This window comes from Pan troglodytes, chromosome 8 (genome assembly GCF_028858775.2).
Source record: "Pan troglodytes isolate AG18354 chromosome 8, NHGRI_mPanTro3-v2.0_pri, whole genome shotgun sequence".
NCBI lineage: Eukaryota > Metazoa > Chordata > Mammalia > Primates > Hominidae > Pan > Pan troglodytes.
This window is the reverse complement of record NC_072406.2, coordinates 96,532,525-96,558,777: the sequence shown is the minus strand read 5'-3', so window position 1 is coordinate 96,558,777 and position 26,253 is coordinate 96,532,525. Positions and strand designations below refer to the sequence as shown.

Sequence of the window (26,253 nt, the reverse complement as noted above, 5' to 3'; positions counted from 1 at the left end):
AATAATATTTATCAGAAAAAATGCTATATTTAATCAAGAAAGTTAAATATCAGTTAAAAGTTTATTGAGTTCAAAAATTCTGAGACTGAGAGTGTAACAAGTAGTAAACTACTTCCTAACCTATCAGTGCCAATTTACTCAACTCCTCTAGAATTCATCCTAGTCTGAAACCAAAGGTAGTAGGTAGTCCATAGCTATTTCAAAGGACTAATATAAAAGATGAGGAACAAAAAAAGATGCTACCACGAAGTAAACAAAGATAACTTCATATCAGTACCTGTGTCAGGAGTCCCCAAGCCCACTCCCAAAATAGAAAATTCACTAAAAGGAGTCAAAGGATTCAGCATACAGTAATATTAACAACTAAGATTTATTCCAGCAGGATACAAAGCAAAATAAGAAAGGAAAAGTCACATGGGGCAAAATCAGGTGTAAGCTTCCAGGAGTCCTCTCCCAATGGAGTTACACAGGATGTGCTTAATTCCTCCAGCAACCAGTTGTGACAATACATGCAAAGAGTGCAAAGTCTTGTCCACGACGGATGTTCTTTTTTTTTTTGAGAAAGTCTTGCTCTGTCACCCAGGCTGGAGTGCAATGGCATGATCTGGGCTCACTGCAACCTCTGCCGCCCAGGTTCAAGCAATTCTCCTAGCCTCCCGAGTAGCTGGGACTACAGGCACGTGCCACCACACTCGGCTTATTTTTGTATTTTTAGTAGAGACAGGATTTCACTGTATTGGTCAGGCTGGTCTTGAACTCCTGACCTCAGGTGATCCACCTGCCTCAGCCTCCCAAAGTGCTGGGATTACAGGCATGAGCCACCACGCCCGGCCCACCGTGGATGTTCTTAAGAAACTCAGCTCCCAAGGTTTCACTGGGGGATGGTCTTGTGGGTACCCTCTGCCTCGCATATATCAAAATTCTAGACTCCCAGAAGGAAAGCAGGTATTCAGCATAAATCACATTATCTGTGCAAACAATTTAGGCACAGCAAGCCTACTGTGCTCTTATCATTTATGAAAAGTTTTATAGCACTCTAAGGAACTGTTTACCAGCCAAGTGCCAACCTTTCAAGCAGGTTATCTAAGAAGAGGCAATCTTAGACCTGCGACATTAACTCTTTTCTGCATAGCACCCCAAGCATATTGTGGAAGAATATTAATGAGTGTAAATTACTGTGCCTAATACCAACTTCGGATGAAGTCTTAAATGTAAAACAAAACAATTAGAAAGCAAAATAACAAACATCTGCTGAGCTCTTGTTATATCCCTGGCATTAATAAGTACTTTATATATATGACCTCATTTAATGTTCATAGTAATCCCATGAGTTAGTGAGAGATGATACTCAAAATACACAACAACCAGTATCACCAGGGAATCACATGACTGTCATACCATTCAGGCATGTACTTCCTAACATCAGCCCTGGAGGTGCGTACAATTACCATCTATATTTTTTAAAAAGGAACACAGAGAGGCTGGGCATGGTGGCTCACGCCTGTAATCCCAGCACTTTGGGAGGCCGAGGTGGGCAGATCACGAGGTCAGGAGATCGAGACCATCCTGGCTAACACGGTGAAACCCCATCTCTACTAAAAATACAAAAAAATTAGCCTGGCGTGGTGGCAGGCACCTGTAGTCCCAGCTACTTGGGAGGCTGAGACAGGAGAATGGCGTGAACCCAGGAAGGCGGCGCTTACAGTAAGTCGAGATTGCGCCACTGCACTCCAGCCTGGGCGACACAACTACACTCTGTCTCAAAAAAAAAAAAAAAAAAAAAAAAAAAAAGGAACACAGAGAATCCAAGGAGACACAGCTAGTACATGACAGAGGTGGAGTTTTAACTTAGCTTGTTCCGGAGCCCTGGCTCTTAATCATTATGCAATAACATCCCTCTGTAAACAAAATACCTCTACGGCCTTAGGATGGGAAAGGGTGTCTTACACACACACGCCATATATGAGCATGTGAAGCAAAAACCATGAAGTAAAACATTACTAGATTTAATTGTCAAAAGCAAAAACTATGAACGGTAAAAAGATACAAAAAACAAAACAGAAGCAACAGGCTCAGAGAAGATTACTGCAACACATTTAACAAGAATTAAATTCCAACCACATAAAAAACTCTTCCGTATCAATAAGAAAAATGGCAAAACCCAACTGAAAAATCACTGAAGTAAAAATTTACATAAAAGGAAATAAAACTGCCAGTAAAATGTGTGAAAAAATGACAAAATCAATAATAGTATAAATGTAAATTAAAATTATGTATCATCTCACACTCACCAGACTGATTAAAATGTTGAAGTCAGATGACGACATATGGGGTTCAGATGATAAGTGACAGAAATTCTCATCCTCTACTGGAAGGTATACACTGGTAGGACCATTTTAGGGAGATGTTTGATAATATCATTAAAGTTGAAAATACACTATTCCTAGTTTTATATCCTAGGAACGCTATAGCTAGGTTTATATCCTAAAGAAACTGACTTATATGATCAAAGAGAATTGAATCCGAATGTTCACTGCTACACCATGTAGACATTATTATTAGCAATAAAGAATAACTGAAATGTAGATTAGCAGGGGAACAGAGAAAAATACAGGTATATTCAAATGACAGAATATTATAAAGTAATAAATATGAATTAGAACTACAATATAAATACACATATACACAAAAAACATAAAATTGAGTTAAAAAAGAAACCTGTAGAATATTACGTATCACTTACCTAAGTTGTAAAATACGTACAAAATCATACTGTATATTGTTCACAGATATATAAATGCATTAAGGAAAATGGCCTATACAACATGCCTTAGAATTCATAATTTTAAAACAACGCACATAAAAAGAAACTAACTGCTATATTTACTACTAGGGTGTTTACTGAATGCATTCTTTCCCAAATAATAAAGGCTTCTCTTTATGAGAATTCATTCATATGCCAGAGAAGGGAGAAAGGCTAAAAATCAATTATCTAGTTTCCATGTCAAAAACTTTGGAAAAGAAAAAACAAATTAAACTAAAGAAAAGTAGAAGAAAGGAAATAAAGATATAAACCAAAATCAATAAAAACAGAAAATAAGCACAATATAGAAAAATCAGCAAAGCCCAAATTTGGTTCTTGGAAATGAAGAAAAAGAGAGGAAACACCAATAACCAGTATTAGGAATGAAAAGCAGACGTCCCTATAAGATGTTAAAAAGAGGATAATCCTAAACAACTTTCACCAACAAATGACAAGTTTAGATGAAATGGACAAATTTTCAAAAACCAACACGAATATACATACAAATTTTAATATGCCAATATCTAAAAATTAAAACTGTTATTAAAAACCTTCTCATAAAGAAAACTCCAGGTCCAGAAGGCTGAATTCTGGCAAATTCTTTTACATACCTAAGGAATAAGCACATTAGTTGTACACAAATTCTTTCAAAGGACAGAAAAATAAGAAACACTTCTCAACTCATTATAAAGCCAGCATGATCTTGATACCAAAACATGGCAAGAACATCAGTAGAAAAACAAGAAAATTACAGAGTAGAACAATCTTACTCATGAACATACATGCAAAAACATAGACTATTAGCAGAGCTGGGTATAGTGGCATGCACCTGTAGTCCCAGCTACCTGGGAGACTGTGGGAGGAGGATTACTTCAGCCCAGGAGTTCAAGGCCAGACTGGACAAAAAGAGATAGACCCTATCTCTTTTCTAAAAATTAATTTTTAGGCCGGGCGCGGTGGCTCATGCCTGTAATCCCACTATTTTGGGAGGCCAAGGCGGGCGGATCACCTGAGGTCAGGAGTTCGAGACCAGCCTGGCCAACATGGTGAAACCCTGTCTCTACTAAAAATACAAAATTTAGCCAGGCGTGATGGCAGGCGCCTGTAATCCCAGCTACTCGGGAGGCTGAGGCAGAAGAAACGCTTGAACCTGGGAGGCAGAGGTTGCAGTGAGCCAAGATTGCGCCATCGCACTCCAGCCTGGGTGAGAAGAGCGAGACTTCGTCTCAAAAAAAAAAAAAATTTTTTTAATTTTAAAAAATAATTTTAAAATATAAAAATTAGAAAATCTAGTTTAACAACATTTGAAAAGATAATACATCACGACCAAGTGAATGTATTCTAAGAATGGAAAGGTAGTTTACTATTTGAAAATCAAGCCATGCAATCTACCACACTAACACAAAAAAAAATTCATTATCTCAACAGATGTAGAGAAAGCATTTGGTAAAACTTAATATTCATTCACAACAAAAATTCAGCAAACAAAATAAAAGAGAATTTCCATACTCTGATTAAACTCCCTCTCAACTCCCAAAAACTTTAATGGTGAACTATTAAGGCTTTCTCTCTGAAATTCTATCACCATTTCAATTCAACATCATGTTGGTGGTCCTAACTTGTGTAATAGGGCAAGCGCTGGGGTGGTGAGGCAACTTTTTTGCAAATGGTATGATTATAGAATGTATATACAAGTTCCAAAATCATCCAAAGGCAAATTATTGTAACTAGTAGATGAATTTACAAGGTTATTAGAAAAGTCAAATATACATGACAAAAATCAGGTGTATTTGTATATACAACAAAAACTCATAAAATTATAAAAATGGTACCACTTAGAGTGTCAAAATCAAACATGCGTAACATTTTATAGAAAAGTACAAAACATTAGCAAGAAGTATTTCTAAAGTCTGAAATTAATGGAGGACTATATCTCCATCATAAATATGTCAATTCTCTCCAAAATCATCTATAAATTCAATGCAATCCCATTCAAAATCCCTGCAGGTCCTTCCTGGAAACTGACAAGCTCATTCTAATATTTAATTGGAAATACAAAAGGTTAAGAAGTGCTACAGAAATCTTGGAAAAGAACAAAGCTGGAAGACTTACCCTACCAGGCAGCAAAATTTATTTTAAAGCTACGATAATGAAAATAACATATAACTGACAAAATAAACAGAAATATTTGTCTATGCAATGAAATATTTATATATGCAGTCACTGATTTATGACGAAGATGACCCTGAAGTACAGTGGGGGAAAGATGACTAAAATAAATTAATCGTGACATCTATCTCACACCATACACAAAGATAATTTCTAGATGGGGACTAGAGACCTACAGGTAAAAGGTTAAAAATAAATAATGCTTTTAGAGCAAAACATTGAAACATATATTCATGATATTAAGGTGGGAAAAGACTTCACAAACAGTTTTAAAAAAAGTGGTAACGGTAAAGGGAAAACTTGTAAAACTGGACAATATCAAAATTGGTAAGTTCTATATCAACAGACACTAAGATTTCAAAAGCAACTCACAGTAAAGAATACACTCTACATATATAAAATGTAAATATACACATGAATACAAACATCTACATATTGATACAAAATAAATATTTATGTCAAAAAATATGAAGAATTTTTACAAATCATTAAGAAAACAAACCCAACACAAGACACTTCACAGAAGAGGATATATCCTAATGGCCCAATAAACATATGTGAAGGTGCTCTGTGAGTAGTTATCAAAAAATACAAGACAAAATCTCAATGCAATACTACTATACCCACAAAATAGCAAAAATGCAAAAAGGCAGAAAGCACCAAGAATAGACAAGAAGGTGAATTTTCCGGAATGTTCATTTACTGCCAGTGGGGAGTGTAAACAGGCACAATCACTTTGAAACACTGACAGCATCTTTATCCATCAGCATAGCCTATAACCCAGGAATCTCTCTCCTACACATTTTCCCAACAAAAATGAATAAGTGTTCACCAAAAAAACATACATCAAAATCTTCACAATCATGCAATACTCTAATAGCCAGAAACTGGAACCAACCTAAATGCCCATGAACAATAAGATAAGTTGTAGTATATTCACACAAAGGAATATGATATAAGAGTAAAGAAACTACAACTGACAAATACATAATATTAATGAAAAGAAGCTAGATATAAACCAGCACCTTTATGATTTCATTTATATAAAGTTCAAGAACAGTCAAAGCTAATTTATAGTGACCAAAACCAACAGTGATTGCAGAGTAAGAGAATGACTGACTGAAAGGAACAGAAAGGGAACACTCTGGAGCGATGGGCGTATTCTATATCTTAATATGGATGATTGTCAAACAAGCATACAAATTTATCAAAATTCTCTGGTCTGTCTGCAGAAGATTTGTGCATTTTACTGTACATAAATTAGACCTCTGCATAATACTGGTAGCATGTAAACAAATAAATAGCCAGGATTCTAGACTGGTGTTATGAAAATTAATCAGTCTACAAACTATTTGTTGGGATCCTTGACATGATTAGGAGATTGCATCAGAATGTATATCAACACACTGTTTCTTTCAAAAAGGAAGACTTACTACAAAAACAATGTCAGCAGAAATGAACAGTGGGTGGAACTAAACTGTGTTAGAAGTGACACAGTTGATGTACATTCTAGTGAAAGCTCCTTATCTTTACCTGGACTGGTAGAAGCAGTGTTGCAGAGACAAGAAAAGTGAGAATATGCTAAAGGTCTTGAAGGGTTAAGTAAGAGATACTATTTTGAACCACTGTAGGAAAAAAAAAAAGAAAAAGAAACAGAAAAAAAAAGCAAGACAATTTAAATAAAAATAATAAGATGGCAGAGTAAATACAGTCCAAGTATAACAATACAAACATAAAAGGATTAAACTCACTAGTCAAAAGAAAAAGACAAACTGAAAATTTTAAAATAATAAACTATTTGCTATACATAAAAAAGGCTGATAGTAAAAGAAGAGAAAATATATAAATAAAACTGGTAAGGTATATTAATATTTGGAAAAAAAGGAGTGTGAAAACAAAAAGCATAGTTAGAGATAGAGAAGATCACTAAGTAATGATGGAAAGTCCAATTCACCCAAAAAAAAAAAACTAACAATTCTGAACAGGTACACGCCTAAAATTTATACAAAACAAAAAATTCACGTAACTTCAGAGCAAAAATGGTAAATCCTACATCACTGTACGAGAACTCAACACATGGTTCTCAACTTTTGCCATCAATTCTCTATTCTTTCTCAGACTTTGTCATCTTCTCCTTAGATCAGAAGAGAAAGACAGAAACACTATCTTGTTCCAAAGCACAGAATGCATGTTTTTTTCTTCCCATACCAATAGACATAAACCTACTGAACAAGGAGGAAACTCATGGATCTTAAGGACTAACAGTTAATCCAGATGCATTCTGAAATCTTTGAGAGAAAGCTATTTTGTGATTAGTTACAGCAACAATGAACTGAATCAAGGTGGTTAGCCTCCAAAAACTGTCAGGTACTAAGTGGTTTATTGCTGCCATCTGCTGGACACCATTTTCATTTGCACTTCAATCATATTTGCCTTAAAACTCCTAGTAAGACAGCATGTAAGGTCTTAAACTGTTATCTTTTCTGAGCCTCCTTTATCTAATGAGATGAAGACACTGTCTCTAAATTAAATGTTTGTATGCAAGGTGTTGACAACGGTTAAAAAAAATGTTTGTGCAATTTAAGCCTCTGTTAACAATGGCTTAAGTAAAAGGTTTATAGGAGTATAGAAAATTACACTGCCTGAAATCCACTTGGAATTTAATATATCCACAGACTACCAATTTTCCCATACAACTACTGGGAAATCGTATTTTATATACTGAATAACTGCAATGAATCACTTTAAACATACCAATTACACTTTACCCATATGGCATATTATCCACATTACTTGCCATGTTTCTTAAAATATGCACATATAAATTCATGGCAGGTCTTCTAACACTTGCCCATAGCTGATTCCCTTGCCTTCCAGGGACACACAAAGATTACACTTCCTGTCCCTTTAGTACTCAGATGGGACCACATGATTAGTTCTGGTCAACAGATCATGAACGGAAGTGCCAAGTGTTGCCTGCAGGCCAACGCAAGTAATTATACGTGTGAGACCCTCTGGCACTCTCTTCCTCTGCCATAGTGAAAAGAAGGGACCTCAAAAGATGGTCAAGCCCCAAAATCAAAGCAGCTTAGATCACTAAAGACAGCTGCCCTAGAGAGCTGTCCAGACCCACAACAAACTTTCTAAGAGTAAAATAATACACTTGTATTGTATTATCCCACTGAGAGTTGGCACTTCAATGTTACCTCAGTATAGCACAGGCCAAGGTTTCTCAACAGCAGCACTACTGCCATCTTAGGCTAGATAATTCATTGTGGTCTCTGTCTTGTGGACTGTGGGATGTTAAACAACATCCTTGGCATCTACCCACTAGATGCCAAGAAGCACTCATCAATATGACAACCAAAACCACCTCCAGTCACTGACCTCCTCCCCCAGTCTTTGAGAACCACTGGCATAGATTAACCTACTAATATAGTATGCACATATGTATGAGGAATATATATGTAAACATGTTGAGTATATTTAAGTCAAATGTCATATATTCTCCATGCTTTATTTCATATTAGAGTCAGATATTTTATAGGCTCTTAACAAATATGAATTTCCATTTCTCAAAGTAGTAAAGTTAATTCATAAATTTTTTACAAAATCAATCACATCACAAGTCTCTCTATAGTAGGGTAAACAAAATATTCCAAGAGTATATAAATCCATACATACTATGCTGTTCATTTCAGAGGACTCATAGCTCCCAACTGGATGGACATTTCCAATGGGTTCCAAGCCTTCTTCATCCCACATGTATGTTCCATCAGAGCTATCAGATGGAGAGAGTTCAAACGAAGAACCAGCTCTGTAGTCTGTATCTGGTGAAACCAAATTATTCCCAGAAGCATGTTTTGTACATTCACTCCTGTCTTCAAGAGAAAAAAGGTTATTGATTCACAAAAATATAATTGTTTCTCATGTCCTAAAAATATAAGTGCTAATAATTTGATATATCATAGCAAAAAAGCTGGCTCAAAAAAAACACTCATAACTGTAGCATTTTCTATATCCTAAGCAATAAAAACATCAAGAGCCAAAATCTTTAAAATAACCTACTGAAATATTTTCTAATAGAGGAAAAGAAAATTCATTTAGTCATCTTTCACTTCTGTAATATTTCCAAACATGTAAATAAACCCTCATATTCCTATATTTCCCAAGATATTTATTTTTAAACACTGGCCAGGAAACTCCTTTTCCTCTGTGTACACTATTTAACTTCATAGATTAAATAATGTAGGGTACTCATAATTGCCTCCCTATAAGGAAATAAACTTGTTCCGGCAGTCTCTTTTAGAAGACCTATAGACAATCAAGGGTTTGTACATGCATTTCTATGCACGATCTAGTCCCCTGATTATACCACATGTCTATATCTAATCCCTTTAGTTGTTCTTTATTCAGGTATATGGGCATACAAATACCAAATACATTTTATCCAGCATTTAGTAACAGGATAACCAAACATAAGAGGAAATGTTTAACAGGTATTATTTCACTTTCTTCAGTTTAATAAATAAATAAAGCTCTCTCAGGAAGTGTATCTAAAAAATTGCTAAACAAGAAGAATTTTCTAGGATAAAAAAATCCGTGAGATTAGACATAACCTATATTATCTCATTGTACCCTTTGGTACAGCTTTACTCTTAACAAATAGCAATGAAATGCTATCCTAAGAGAAGAGATGGTTTGTTTAATGGCATACCACACTGGTTGAGGTAAGCAGGGGAAGTCATTTAGAAGCACTGCATATACTAAGCAGGAATAGGCTGTGTATAACAGCCAAAGAACAACAAAGGTTAAGAGTGGTTTTATTAATATTGTCTTGGATAGGGTGAAAAATGGGGTATGGAGCAAAAGTCACAGGAAAATAAACGTTGCCCCACCTCAATTTTGTCTAGATCTATCCCTCCGTGAAACTGATAATATCTTGAAATCTATCTGAAGATAATCCTGAATGTAAGTTCAGTTATATTATTTAAAAGAAAGCAAAAAAACTTAAGGTAAGTAATATTTACCAGAGACACTTATATCTATCCATTCATCAGTTTTACTGAAGGCTTTTTCATTTTCCTTGGGGGAATCAAACATATCCTGTGGTGGCCCATTTTCATGTTTCTCTTCTTTGAGAGACATTTCCTCTGGAGTTATTCTAGTTCTGTTGGAGTCTTCTATATCTATAAAATCATCACTAAAGTCTTCACTTAAATCATTCTTATCAGAAGATGACAAAGACGACAAGGAAATGTCATCCACATCATCACTCAGGTATCTCATTTTAGCATCATGTTTCATGGTCTGGTTGTTTTTTGTTCTATAACTTTCATTTTCAATCAGTTCTTGGTCCTTATTAGCAGCTCTGTCCTTAGCCAAAACTGTAGCATCTTCCTCGACACATGTGTCAGCAGGTGAATTTTTATTTCCATCAACTGTCATAGTCCCAGAAAATGGAGATCGGCTAGATTTCAGTAGAGAGGGATGAACCATTCTATAACCTAAAGTAGAAGTTACACCTGGGCCATTTGATAAAGCCAACTTCTTTCCACCAGCAGCATAAGGCCTATTAAATCCATACCCCAAATGTTCATTCCCATTGAGTACTTCTGGCTGCCGGGAATTTCTTGTTAGCATACTTGACCGTAGAGGCACTCTAATGGATAGCTGTTGGTTCTGATAAGGCTTTGTAAGATCCACAGCTCTATTAAAGGAATGTGATCTGGTTATAGATGAAGGTGGAAGGAATGAATTCTGAATGGAATGTGAAAAACTTTGTGACCTTACCATTTTTTCACAATTAATAGATTTACTACTGTCTGGGGATTGAGCTAAGCTTTCTCCAGAACTGCTTCTGGTGGCACAGGAGTTCGCTCTAGGCCTTTGCATGCTACCAGCTGATCTGTTTCCATAAAATCCATTCAACTGTGATTTTGGAGTATTGACCGAAGAATATGAAGTCCTTCCTAATAATGTGCCTTTGGTGAATTTACCCAAATTAGATGGTCCAGAAAAAGACTTTTGGTTTAACTCCTCTGTAGATGACACAAACATAGTGGATGGCTTTGCTAACTTTGATGTGAATAAAGAAACACTTTTCAAACCTCCCTTTATCCCATTTTTATCAAACATTCCTTGAGTAGGAACACGTTTTTCAGGATCAATTATTTTATCATGTGAATTTTGAGTATTGTTAGGCTCTTCGGCACCTTGTGCACAAAGCTGATATTTATTTGCTTTCCTCCAATTAAATGAATGAGATGATGGACAATCAGAGCCATTATTTTTGATGTAACTTTTGACATTACTATTCTTGGAAGTTCCTAATAAATTAACAGGTGTCCCATTTGGCATTGGCTGCAATGTACTTCTTACAGATTTTGTTCCATACTTTGGCAACTTGGAACCCAAAAATGTCTTGATTTGTGTTTTTTCTTCCATGAGCTATAAGGTGCATTTGTTCTTAAAAGTTGAAAGAATCTGTGAAGAGAAAAAAGAAGTACATTAAACATTCCTAAATAAGGATAATTACATGAATTATTACATAATATGATACTTACACTTTTATATGCAGAAAAACCCAAAAGCTACTCATGATTCCTACAGAACTCCTGGTAAATACCGAATGCACTAATTAAATTAATAACTTTATGTTGGAAGAAAATAAAGAACATTTTTATAAACTTTTATAAATGTATGCTATGAATGACAGCAAAATCTAGACATAAAATTAAACCACCAAATTTGACTATGTAAAAAATAATACTTACAGAGTACTTCTTCCAATTTCCAATCCAAATAATTTTTTCATTTTGGGTAAAAGTCTCTCCTTTAAAAATAAGAACATATGGAAAGCCACAGCCAGTGCACTCAGGCAAGAGAATGAAATAAAAGGCATTCAGATTGGAAAAGAAGAAGTCAAACTATCTCTGTTTGCCAATGATATGATTATATATCTAGAAAATCCTACGGACTCCTCCAAAAGATTCCAAGATTTGATAAATCCAGTAAAGTCACAGGTTGCAAAATCAAAGTACACAAATCAGTAGCATACCAACAATGACTAAGCTGAGAATCAAGAACTCAATCCCTTTGACCATAGCTGCAAAAAAATAAAATAAAATACCTAGGTATACTTAACCAAGGAAGTAAAAGATCTCTACAAGAAGTGCAAAACACTTCTGAAAGAAATCACAGACAATGCAAACGAATGGAAATACATCCCACACTCATGCATTAGAGGAATCCATATCATGAAAATGACCATGCTGCCCAAAGCAGTCTACAGATTCAGTGCAATTTGTATTGAAATACCAACATCATTTTTCCCAGAATTAGACAAAACAATCCTAAAATTCATATGGAACCAAAAAACAATCTTAAAAAACCAAATCTGGAGGCATCACATTACTCAACTTCAAATTATACTACAAGGCTACTATAGTAACAAAAACAGCATGGTACTGGTATAAAAGTACATACATAGAGCAAAGGAACAGAGTAGAGAACCCAGAAATAAAGCCAAATACAATCAACTGACCTTTGACAAAGCATACATAAATGAAAATTGGGAAAAGAACGCCTTATTCAATAAATGTTGCCAGGAAAACTGGATAGCCACATGTAGAAGAATGAAATTGGATCCCTATCTCTTACCATATACAAAAATCAACCAAGATGGATTTAAGACTTAAATCCAAGGCATGAAACCATAAAAATGCTAGAAGAAAACCTAGGAAAAACTCTTCTGGATATTGGTCTAGGCAAAGAATTTATGACTAAGACACAAAAAGCAAATGCAACAAAAAAATAAATGAGACCTAATTAAACTAAAAAGCTTCTGCTCAGCAAAAAATAATCAGAGTAAACAGACAACCCACAGAATGGGAGAAAATACTTGCAAACTATGCATCTAACAAAAGATTAATATCCAGAATCTATAAGGAACTCCAACTAATCTGCAAGGAAAAAAATAATCCCATCAAAAAGAGGGCAAATAACATCAACAAACATTTTTCAAAAGAAGGTATACAATGACCAAGAAACATGAAAAAAAATGCTCAACATCACTAATCATCAGGGACGTGCAAATTAAAACCACAATGAGATATCACCTTATCCCAGCCAGAATGGCTATTATTAAAAAGTCAAAAAACAACAGATATTGGCATAGATGTGATGAAAAGGGAACATTTAGGTACTGCTGGTGGTAATGTAAATTAGTACCACCTCTATGGGAAACAGTATGTAGATTTCTCAAAGAACTAAATCTACCATTTGATCCAGCAATCTCACTACTGGGTATCTACCCAAAGGAAAACTGTATCAAAAAAAAAAAAAACCTGCATATGTATGTTTATCACAGCAAAATTCACAATTGCCAGATGTGGAACCAACCTAAGTACCCATCAACCGATGAGTGAATTAAAAAAATAAACCATGGAATACTACTCAGCCATAAAAAAGAATGAAATAATATCTTTTGAAGCAACGTGGATGGAGATGGAGGCCATTATTCTGAAGTAATTCAGGAATGAAAAACCAAATACCACATGTTCTTACTTGTAATTAGGAGCTAAGTTATGGGTATGCAAAGGCATACAGAGAGGAATAATGGATACTGGAGACTCAGAAAGGGGGATGATGGGAGAGGGATGAGAGATTTTTTAAAAACTACACAATGTAGTAGGGTACAATGTACACTATTTGGGTGGCACGTGCACTAAAATCTCAGACTTCACCACTACACAATTCATTCATGCAGCCAAAAATCACCTGTTCCCTTAAAGCCAGTGAAATAAAAGGTAATTAAAGAACATATTATTTTTTTTAAAAAATACATGGTTTTATAAAAGCTAGAAGACATTCGAAAAACCTTAAATTACTAAAGCCATGAGAATTTTTTTTTTATTTTTAAAACAACTGATTCCAAGTCAACCCTGGCCTAAGAAGTAGAGTTCCTATAATACATGTTATTATGTCAAAAGTAAATATTTAGAAAATCGTACAAATGTTCAAGTATAGAGTGAAAAAAGACTAAAGAACGTCCTGTTACCAACAACTAAGATATATATATATATATATATTTGTGTGTATGTGGTTTTTTTTTAGCAGAAAACCTATCAGTTACACACTGTAATACAAAAAACTATTTAAACTAAGAACTTATAAAGTTTAAAAAGTAGCGGACAGAAAAAAATTCTGTATGGTACAGAATGACTGGCAGCCTGATTACTGCCTGGAAGCAGTAGTGAGAAAGAAATGTGAACTAAAAAACTTGAAAATTTTAAGAAATACCTCTAGCTTGGATAGAAAAATTTGATTTGCCATGCCCTACAAAAGCTGAGGAAAAATATCCCGAGCACAGAGGCTTCAAAACCTAGGCAGAGGCATCACCAGGATCTGCCAACCTCTAAGTCCCTATACTGAGTTGAGGGAAGGATCTGAAGCCCATAGACATGTACTGTACCCTCAGCAGTATGAAATGAGACTGGTATAGGACATTTAACGCAATCTAAGGAGATGGGAAAGCATAGGGCCACAGAAGGGCAAAAGCGAAGTCTTGACCTAGGTATCCAAATTAAGCCTAAGCAAGACAAAAAGAAATGCCCATACAATCATATAAACAGTTTCTTGTAACACAGAACAACCTAATAAGAACATGCATCTAATGAAACAAAAGCCCAAAGATGAAAAGACCAAACAGGTAAATTGAAAAGAAAGGCTTCAGCGTTAAGGAAACCAATTAAGAAGAACAATGAATTTGAAAGAAAAAAAAAAAAAGCAAGGAAAAGAAGCAAAGACTTAAACAAATGGCAAGGAGAAAAATCTTAAGGTAACAAGAGTATATCAAGGAGGCTAAGGTGGGTTGATCACTTGAGACCAGGAGTGTGAGACCAGCCTGGACAACATGGCAAAACCTCATCTCTACAAAAAAAAATACAAGAATTAGCCAGGCATGGTGGCACACACCTGTTGTCCCAGCTACTCAGAAGGCTAAAGCGGGAAGATCAACTGAGCCCACGAGGTCGAGGCTGCAGTGAGCCGTGATCAAGCCACTGCACTCCAGCCTGGCTGAAAGAGCGAGACCCTGTTTCAAAAAAAAAAAAGTATCGAGGAGAAAAAAAAGACAAAGATATTGAATTAGAAAGAAAATGTAGGACAAAGGCTGAACAGAAAGATAATTAGTATCCCTGAAGTAGAATAACTAATTAAATGGAAGAGAAAAGGCAGGAGGACATAATAGAAAATATCCCTAAAATAAAGGTGAAAAAAATCTATGGAGGGAAAGAAAAAAATATATCAAATCACAGATGCAAATACGTATCCTATTTAAGTTAATGAAATACCAAGGATAAAGAAATAATTCTCCAGAAATACAAGTAGAGAAAAAAAATCACCTTTAAAAAATTTTTTAAACTTGGAATATACAAAGGAAATAACTGGATAACCTTCCAAAGAAATGCTGGAGCCTCTGGGGATAACTTAATCCTATAGGAATCACATTAATTTTACCATTAAAAATTTATTCTAAATTCACCACTTCCATTCCACAATTCTAGTTCTTATGCTCATCATTTCTTCCTGTACTACTACCAAGGATTCCTACATTTGTCAAGATTCCAACCTTACTTCTATTCAAACTGTCAGCAGTTATCTTCTTAAAGCACAGATCTGGATCACGTCATTCTACTGATTAAAAACCATCTGTGAGACTAGGAGCAACAAAATAAAACCCAAAACTCATTGTACAGGGAGCAAGCTACTCTATCTGGTTCTACCTTATCCTTGTTATATACTTCAGCCAAGATACGTTATTTGTCATTGCCCAAAATCCATCCTATATTTTCTAACTTCTGTGCCTTTGCTAAAGACCCCTTGGAAGATTCTATCCTCAAAGTCCAAAATCACCACATCCACCAACGTTTCCAGTTAAAATTAATCTTACATCATTCTCTATTCTCTTCACAGCAATAATATAGCTGAGTTTGTCTTCTAATTGTGTGCATGTCTATTTGACCCACAGGAAAGTAAACCTGCTGAGAACATAAACTAAGTCTTATATACTGTACTTTAAGGCCAGCTACAGGACTACAAATTTAATAGATCCTCAACTTTTAAGTAAATTCATAATCTCTTAATGTAAATTAATTCAACAGTAAGGAAAGACTAAAAAAGAACTTTGTTTTGTGGACCTGTGATTGACTGGTAATAGCTCCCTTGGGCAATATGTTGAAAAGGATTCCGAGGCCGGGCACAGTGGCTCACACCTGTAATCTCAACAGTTTGGGAAGCTGAGGCGAAAGGATCGCTTGAGCTCAGGAGTTGAAGACCATACTGAGCAACATAGTGAGACCTCATCTCTACTAAAAATTTAACATTAAAATTTTTAAAAAACAAAAAGGATGCTGAGGTCAAATCTAGCTTCTGGAGTAGTGACATGATCAAGCAGCAATGTTTGCCAGGAGCAGAGCAAGGGACAGTGGCAATATCCATGCCAGACAACTGTCTTCCTCATTTTTGATAATGGTCTTTTCCACAAAACATACTACCATACCCACAACCACTTTCGGTATAAACATAAGAAAACTGGTATTGATATTACATATTAGGGTCATTTTGCAAATCAATAAATAATACATGTTAAAGATTAAAGAGCCTGTGAGTCAGAAAGGCTTTAACATTTCCCCGCCTGTCACAAGTAGACCACGGAAAGAAAATTATATTCTTTCCTTTCTCTATGCCTCTATTTTCCTGCCTAAGATGAGGGTAATACATGTTATCTCCCAAGAGCATCTTCAGTATTAATAACTTAGAGGCACAAGATGAGCCCACAAGAGAGACACACTGTTACTGGTGTTTGTGGTTCCACCAGTTTGTGGGGGAAAAGAATAATGTTAGAACCTGAATGTGCTATTCTCTATGAAGAATAATGATTTCTAAATGTACAAATAATTGCAACACAAATCACATCAATCATCTTGAACTTTGGTCTTAAGATAAACTAGTCTGACAGCTCCACTATGAAGTTTACGTTACGAATATTATCACTTCATTTGTTGATGAGCTACCATCTGTCTTTAAAAGTTCATGAAATTTTCACTTATATTTGCTTATAATTTTGAAATAAAATAAAATAGACATTGTGAGTCTGCTTCATTTTGGTAGCCATGCGCTGTCTTTGATGCACTTTACCTAAACTGTAATCTGTTAGGTGTCTAAAAAATCCATTCATTAACAATTTGAAAAAATACATGTTGCCTACATCATCTAATGATATAATCTCTGAGACACTTTAATACCATCTGTGAGCTTTAATTTAGTGGTGAACTAAGACTAATATCTGGACCAGTGCTTGAAAATGTCAGTTTTGTTTAGTTTCTGCAAGAATAATTTTTTAAAGTATAGCAAATTTACAGTATTGGTATTTAATATTTAAAAATTTTTTTTCAGGCCGGGCGTGGTGACTCACGCCTATAATCCCAGCACTCTGGGCAGCTGAAGCATGTAGATCACCTGAGGTCAGAAGTTCGAGACCAGCCTGGCCAATATGGTGAAACCCTGTCTCTGCCAAAAATACAAAAATTAGCCAGGCATGGTGGCACACACCTGTAATCTGAGCTACTCGGGAGGCTGAGGCACAAGAATCACTTGAACTCGGGAGGCAGAGGTTGCAGTGAGCCGAGATCGCACCACTGCACTACAGCCTGGACAAAAGAGCCAGACTCCATCTCAAAAAAAAAAAAACAAAAAAAAATTCAAAAATACTTATAAATGCCTTTTTTTAAAACTGTAAATCAAGCTTCTCGCTTTTAAAAGAAATCCACAATTGGATAAGGGAAAAGCAGCAGCAAATATTATTAAGCACTTACATGATAGGTACCATGCTTACCACTTCATACTTTTTGTTTAATCTTCATAACATTATAAGGTAGTAGATTTCTTCCCATCTTAAATAGCTAAAACCAAGATTCAGAGAGGCTAATATACTTGTCCAAAGTCACAAATTCATAAACTGTCAGAGGATTCGGGTTCAAGTTTACCTGATTCCAGGGCCAATGAAAACTGCCTTCATGACAAAGGAATGAAATACAGTCAGTGAGCCAAGCAATGATGTTACAGTCAATAATGGGCTACATTTACAACGATGGTCCCATGAGATTACAGTGGAGCTGAAAAATTCCTATAGCCTAGTGACATGCTAGCCATTGTAACATTGTAATGCAATTACTTTATTTTTTACATATTTATTGTATCTGTTTGTACAGAGTTTATAAAGTCTATACTAGTGTGCAATGATGTCTTAGGCCTTCACATTCACTCACCACTCACTCACTAACTCATCCAGAGCAACTTTCAGTCCTGTAAGCTCCATTCAAGTGCCCCATACTGGTATACCATTTTTTCTCTTTTATATAGTATTTTTATTGTACCTTTTCTATGTTTACATAACTTTAGATAAACAATTCCTTACCATTGTGTTACAACTGCCTACAGTATTCAATACAGTAATATGCTGTACAGGTTTGTAGCCTATAAGCAAGATAGTATACCATATAGCCTTGGTGTGTAGTAGGCTATACCATCTGCATCTGTGTAAGTATACTCTATGATGTTCACAGAACAACAATGGCCTAAGGAGGCATTTCTCAGAACAGATCCCCTTCGTTAAGCGATGCTGCCTGTATTCTGAGAAGCCTACTAACAACAAGGGACAAGAATGAAGGAAGGGACTGAATGGCTAATGTCAGAGGAAAACCATAAAGACTGCAAAGGACCTAGATATTAATTACAGAAATTTAGCAGAAGAACAGTAAGAGCTGTCACTTTTTCAAACTCCTTTCATATCCATTACCTCATCATCTGAGGAACCACCCACTCACTGTCTTTTTTTAGTTTTTCAAATAGTTTTTTAGAAGGTATAAATTGTCTGCATTTTAGGGGTTTAAACAGACATAAACTCACTACTAAGTACAAGAGCAATTAACTGAACAACAATACTGATGACTACACACGTATAAGCAGTTACTTCGGAAATCTGCTTTCAAGTTCAGACAACTAGATCAGAATTTAAAGTAATTTTTTTTAACCTTGTGTTACTCAACTACTTCTTTCATATCCCCTTTTCCCATTTTTTCCTGGCTGTCATCTGTGGCATAAGCTGATTCAAAAGCTTGATTATAGCAATTAAATAAGCGGCCAGGCGTGGTGGCTCACACCTGTAATCCCAGCACTTTGGGAGGCCCAGGCAGGTGGATCACCTGAGGTCAGGAGTTTGAGACCAGTCTGGCCAACATGGTAAAACCCCATCTCTACTAAAAAATACAAAAAAAAAAAAAAAAAAATACCTGGGTGTGGTGGCTCACACCTGTAATCCCAGCACTTTGGGAGGCCAAGGCGGGTGGATCACCTGAGGTCAGGAGTTTGAGACCAGCCTGGCCAACATGGTAAAACCCCATCTCTACTAAAAATACAAAAAAAAAAAAAAAAAAAAAATTAGCTGGGCGTGGTGGCAGGCACCTGTAATTCTAGCTACTTGGGAGGCTGAGGCTAGAGCATTGCTTGAACCCAGGAGGCAGAGGTTGCAGTGACCAGAGATTGCGCCATTGCACTCCAGCCTGGGTGACGAGTGAAACTCCATCTCAAAAATAAAATAAAATAAATTAAAATAAAATAAAATACCAATTAAATAAGCAAAAATGACAACTTTAGCCAAAGTAAAGGTTTAAAATGGTGCACTTACTTCCAGATTCTTCAAAGTTTTAAAGAGGACATGCCATGCTCAACACAAAGCCTCTTTATTGTATCAATATGACCTTTCTGTGCTCCAGCTACAACTTCATTTTCACTCACATAAATGGAGTTCAAAGTAACTTGTAAAAGTTAAGCTCAAAAGGAATTTGTGGTTTAAGAACATTAAATAAGGTTATTATGCAGATCCAATGTATATTACTTCCTGAAATTTAAACTTAAAAGAACAAAAATACTAACAAGAGGAACCAGAAGTTCCCCTGGCCAAACCATAAAAATTTCTCCCTCCAAATTTTACCAGTTGGTACAGGAACACAAAACTCAAATACCTGTGGGGCATGCAAATGTCATGAATGTGCAGAGGGCTAGGAAAAGATGACACATGCCAAACTACGTCAATATTGACCCATATACTGCCTTTTAAAATAGTAGACAAGTATAACAATTAAGTACAGACATTTTACAAACACCAGGTCAAATCACAACAAGCAAACATTTAACATTTCAGTCTATATAGGATCTGCTTGAGCAAAGTTCCCTATATTAAATTAAATGGGCAGTAGGGACAGGGCCACAGGAGATCCAGCATCAGGAAGAACAGTAACAGGAGTAACATTAACATGGATGGAAGACTACTAGGCCATAAATTCACTAATGGCACATACTGGGTTTGATTCACCAGAATACACTACTCAAGCCCCAGCTTGCTCAGTATATGACAAACAGTAAATACCTAAACATGAAACATTTTGTAAACATCTACATACATTAGAATTATAGTTTCATAGAAAAATGTTAGTGAGGCCAGGCACGGTGGCTCACGCCTGTAATCCCAGCACTTTGGGAGGCCGAGGTGGGCGGATCACCTGAGGTCGGGAGTTGAAGACCAGCCTGACCAATGTGGAGAAACCCTGTCTCTACTCAAAATACAAAATTAGCCAGGCATGGTGGCGCATGCCTGTAATCCCAGCTACTCGGGAGGCTGAGGCAGGAGAATCCAAAAATCCAAAAGGCAGAGGTTGCAGTGAGGTGAGATTTCGCCACTGCACTCTAGCCTGGACAACAAGAGCGAAACTCCATCTCAAAAAAAAAAAAAGAAAAATGTTAGTGGTAGTTTCTACATAATAGAATACAACATGGTAATGAAGACCTAATTATTGCTATATGCAACAATACAGATAAAACTAACAGGATCCTTTAAACAAGACTTGAGGATAAATATAGTGTGATTCCATTTATATGAAGGTCAGATTTCCATTTTCGATGTAAAAAGCTGCAATTAATATCACTCCTACCTAAAAACCTGGAAGAGCCAGATAATCTTCAAAATCATAACCTTTCATAAGCCCATCAGAAAGCTGTTATTGTAAGGCAAGCAAGTCAACCAAATTCCAAAGGGAGACAAGCCCCTCCCAGGAGAGACGGGACATTTAACAGTTTCACTTTTGGCTGAGTATAAAAGACAGAAATGACCACCATAAAAAGGAGTAATAAGCTAACATTTTAATGTCTGCTTAAAAGCCAAATGTGGACTAGCACAACAGCAAACTCTTCCTCATGGGCCTCAACCTAGCATTCAAGAGAAACATATAAGAAAGCCCCCTCTTAATGGCACAGGCATGCAGGAGGTGATGAAAGGCTGCACTGGAACAAACACAAACCCTCTCACTTCCCTGCCTCCTTCTGTCCTCTGAAGCAAAAGCCTTAAACTGCTGGGGAAGCAGCAGCAAGACTTCTCACCCAGGGGCACAGGAAAAAAATCCAGTGCATGTGGAGGAAACAGAATGGAATGGGAGAAATGTTCAGTTGATCCATTTATGTGAGAGTAAGGTCAAGAACTGATTAAAGTAATTATGATAATATGTGTTAGAATACAGCAGTGGTTCCACAGTGCTTGTGTGTATCAGAATCACCCGGAAGACTTCATTAAAACAAGATCTCTGGACTCCACTCCCAGAGTTTCTGAACCAACATATCAAAGGTAAGGCCTTAGGAAAAAGTATTTTTAACAAGTTTCCAGGTGATGTTGATTCTGCCGATCTGGAATTCATACGTTGGAAATCCCTGGGACAGAGACTAACTCTGCAAGAGCGGGCTAACTGAAAAGGGGTTGACTGAGACGTTGGCAACTTGACCTGGATGGTGTAAAATTCACCAAGAGTACATCATTTAAGATTTATGTATTTTATTGTATGTAAGTTATACTTCATTTTTTAAAGCTTCTCTTAAAAAATTAAAAGCCTCAAACTGCTTCTACTCCTATAAATAGTAAAAATAAGCCTTATTGCAAAGACAACTTATTCTACAAATTGATAAAAGAAATAAGCATGTATCCTGCTCTTCTTGTATTTCAAAGTAACCAAAAAATTGATGGAAAATCTTCTTTATAGAAGAACCACAACTAATAAATACAGAAAAAAAGATAGAATCACAAAGTAAGAAAATCTGAAACACTCCATTAAATATCAAAACACCCCTCAAAAAAGGGAGTGTGACAGTTAAAACTGAAACTATTAAAAGGTAAGTGGTAAATAACACCAGGGATTAATTATGCTGTTTTCTCTACACATGATGTTTGAAAACATCCATATAAAACTTCCATTTAAAAAAGTAAACCCCAGCCAGGCACAGTGGCTCACACCTGTCATCCCAGCACTTTAGGTGGTTGAGACAGGTGATCACCTGAGGTCAGGAGTTCCAGACCAGCCTGGCCAAGATGGTGAAACCCCATCTCTACTAAAAATACAAAAATCAGCTGGGTGTGGTGGCAGGTGCCTATAATCCCAGCTACTTGGGAGGCTGAGATAGGAGAATCACTTGAACTCGGGAGGTGGAAGTTGCAGTGAGCTGAGATTGCACCACTGCACTCCAGCCTGGACAACAGAGTGAGACTCTGTCTCAGAAAAATAAAATAAAATAAAAATAAAAAAGTAAACCCCAAATAAGGATGCTTTCATCAGGGAAAGAGATACGAAATAAATTTCAGCACATTCCACATTATCCTCCTCCTCTTAGCATTCATTTTCATTCTCTCTCAGGAGCACCTATATACCCCTATTCAGAGAACTCCCAAACCCTGGATCTCTACATTTAACTCCTCCTACAAAAGACAAAGGACTCTTGAATTAGCAAAATCATAAACTTCTAACTACCCTGACCAAGGCTGATCAGCAGTAGCATCAATAACACCTAGAAACTTGTTAAAAATAGATTTTCTAAGGCCTTACCTTAGATATAGTGCTCAGCAATTCTGTAGAGCCCAGAGATCTTGTTTTAATGAAGCCTTCCAGGTGATTCTGATACACACAAACACTGTGGAACCACTGCTCTATTTTAACCCCTATTATCGTAATTAGTTTAACCTGTTCTTGACCCGACCCTCACATAAATCAACTAAACATTTTTTACATTCCATTCTGTTTCCCCCAGATACAATGGACCCTTCAGAGTTGCAGGTGCACCAGGGGGAGATAAATGAAGTCCCCTCCCAATTCCACAACTGTATAAAATACTATTGATACAGTAATGCCTGAATTAACTCATCCTCGGGGAATTAAGTAATCCTTTGGACATAAAGCACTTTTTAGAAAGAAAAAAAAAAGTTGGGAAAAAAAGTGTATGTCCTGAAAATTAGATATTCCTGGTCTTGAGTCATTTCCAGTGGGAGAAGGTTACAGGAATCTTTCTGAAGAGCAAACTTCACTAAGCAAAGCAGGGTCCTAGGACCAGGAGACAGTAAATGCCTAGGTTCACAGGTCCCACATACAGAAACTCCTCTACTTTCAACTCATAAGCTTCTGTACATATGAACAAGGCAACCAATCAAAATGAAAGTTTCTCAGCAATGCCTGACACCAAAGGAAAATGTTAGCGATTATTTACAAAAAGAATTTATGAACAGCCTTTCAGAACTTAAAACTGTTTGTAAATAAATGAACTTCTGTACCTGAAAAGAGTGGAGATGGTGGAGGAGGGAATAGTTGAGGCAATCACATTACGTGTCTGTGTATAATTAATAAATATATATATACACGTGTGTGTGTGTGTGTGTGTGTGTGTGCATATATATATATATATATATACATATTTAGATAGGGTCTCACTGTCACCCAAGCCAGCATGCAGTGGTGCTATCACAGCTCACTGCAGCCTCAACTCCTGAGCTCAGGTGATCTTCCCATCTCAGCCTCCCAACACGTATATATTTGAATTTAGACAAAGTAAAATTACTTTCCAGAGCTAGAGGAACATTAATGGTGTAGGTGATTCCACCCATCATTCCACTCTATAAAAATATACTTACAAAGTGAACATATAGGAAAAGACATGAATCTCTTTCTCTCTCAGTAAGTCTCAGTTTATACATGCTTGGCACAGTATGAGCAAATTACCAACAGTGATATACTACTATCTGAAAATGGGTATTTTTTGCAGAAGCCAACTCTCTGAACTGACCAACTCTTTGGTACTCAACCAAAGCTGCAAGAAAAGATAACCAGGTTAAACTTAAGTCACCATCTGGCTTCTCAACGGCAATTTTGACTATACAAGATTTTTAAACTCCATGCTAACTTTAGACCCTAACCTCACCCAAAATGTCCTATTTCATAGTTATCTATGTCTTCCAAACCACTGTAGGCAGGGGAAAACAGAGGTGAGCAACTCAAGAGGCATGTGTGTTCTTTACTGTCTAGATGGCTAAATTCCACCTAATGGGAAAGGAAAATCATACTTAAAATCATGCATTAAACCACATTCTCTTCTTCAACAGAACTACTATATGCTTTCCATAACACCATTATGTCACCCATAAAAGCATTATTTGTCTACTAAGTATTTACTGAACATCCATTATGTGCCAGCAACTGCACAAGTTATTGTGGATACAGTTGTCACAGACAGATATGAACCTTGCACTCCTAGAGCTAATGGCCCAGCAAAGACTAGACATTTAAAAACACAAAAATATGGCCGAGCGCGGTGGCTCACGCCTGTAATCCCAACACTTCGGGAGTCTGAGGCGGGCGAATCACGAGGTCAGGAGATCAAGACCATCCTGGCTAACATGGTGAAACCCCGTCTCTACTAAAAACACAAAAAAATTAGCCAGGCGAGGTGGCAGGCACCTGTAGTCCCAGCTACTCGGGAGGCTGAGGCTGGAGAATGGCGTGAGCCCGGGAGGCGGAGCTTGCAGTGAGCCGAGATCACACCACTTCATTCCAGCCAGGGCGACAGAGAGAGACTCCGTCTCAAAAAAAAAAAAACACACAAAAATATAATAAATGTCATAAAAAAGAAATATGAGGCCATACACTGGGAAGCAAGTCCAATGGAGGGAAAAGGGAGCTAGGGAATTTTCAAGGTTTCTATGGACGGTGTAGTTAGTCATCAGCCCCAATTATTCGACTAATTGTAAAGGTTTATGCCTGACTTGTTGGGAGTTCTGGGGTTCACAGACATGTGTTTACACATATAGTCTTGTGTCTGAAATGCACTACCCCTCACCCTTCACACATTCTTCATGGTATCAAACCGTCTTTGCAGAAGCCAAACCCACCAGCCTCAGATGTGGGCTCTCATTTCTTGTCAACACACCAAGTAATGCCCCTCAGACACTCAAAGTTTATTTTCCCTACACTGGAGGCCAAGTTCTTTGAGAACACAGACTGACTTTCAATCATCTGCTGCCTCAGTCAAGCCCTAAGACATAGGCTGGCACCTAACTGGTTTTTTACAAATGTAGGTTAAAAGCAAGAATAAACAGCATATTCCTTAACAGTGTCTTGCTAGGTATTTTACTAATTTTTACCTCAAATTTACATTATCAGCACATCTATATGTATATACACACACACACATAATGTATAACAGCTTATCACACAATTGGCAGTATATTTCAATTAATATCTGAGGTCCTATAGAACCGGTTTATAAGCTCCTATTCATAGGTTCCTGTTTACGTAAGTAAAACAGGTACTAATGCATGATATTGATTTTTTTCCACCTCTCCACAAACTATATTGGGTTACTAACCCTAATGAAGAAACCAATCTCTTCCCTGATAGCTTCCTTCTTAATAATGTATTCTAATTTAGAATCTCAATCTCTACGCATATCCACGACACCTACTTGTTTCATTTTTCTGAAGAAGGAACTTAAAACTTTTGGCATAAAACATTTTTTTAAAAAAATACTAAATTACAAAAGAAATAGAGTATGGCGCAGTTTTAGTCTCAGTATGACTGTGCTCTTCAAATACTGGCTCCCTGTATGATTTAGTTACAAAATGTTTTAGATAATTGCTCGCACAACTCTTAATAGCAACTAGGACACCCATACCTTAACATTTTTTAAAAGTAAAAATCCTTAAAATAGTTAACAGCATTTAACCAATCCCGAGTACCGACACTGAGAATCTGCTTGATTTGCCAAATACCAAAGTGACTAAAGTTAGGTGCAATGTTTGCCTCTATGAATTAATTATAATAACCATCAAATATCTCATTGTGCTTAGGACTAACAGA

General features: G+C 36.5%; 1 protein-coding gene across 8 annotated transcripts in view; it reads right to left on the bottom strand.

The window, feature by feature from the left end:
* The window catches only part of CCSER2 (coiled-coil serine rich protein 2), a 186,123-nt gene that overhangs the window by 132,252 nt on the left and 27,618 nt on the right, over positions 1 to 26,253 (bottom strand). For all 8 annotated transcript variants that reach the window (XM_016918773.4, XM_016918774.4, XM_001155270.5 and 5 more), the window contains 2 exons: positions 10,003 to 11,458; positions 8,657 to 8,853 (listed from right to left, as the gene is read on the bottom strand). In XM_016918773.4, coding sequence (XP_016774262.1) covers positions 8,657 to 8,853; positions 10,003 to 11,419 — 1,614 coding nt within the window. In that variant the 5' untranslated portion in view covers positions 11,420 to 11,458. The remainder of the gene's footprint in view (positions 1 to 8,656; positions 8,854 to 10,002; positions 11,459 to 26,253) is intronic.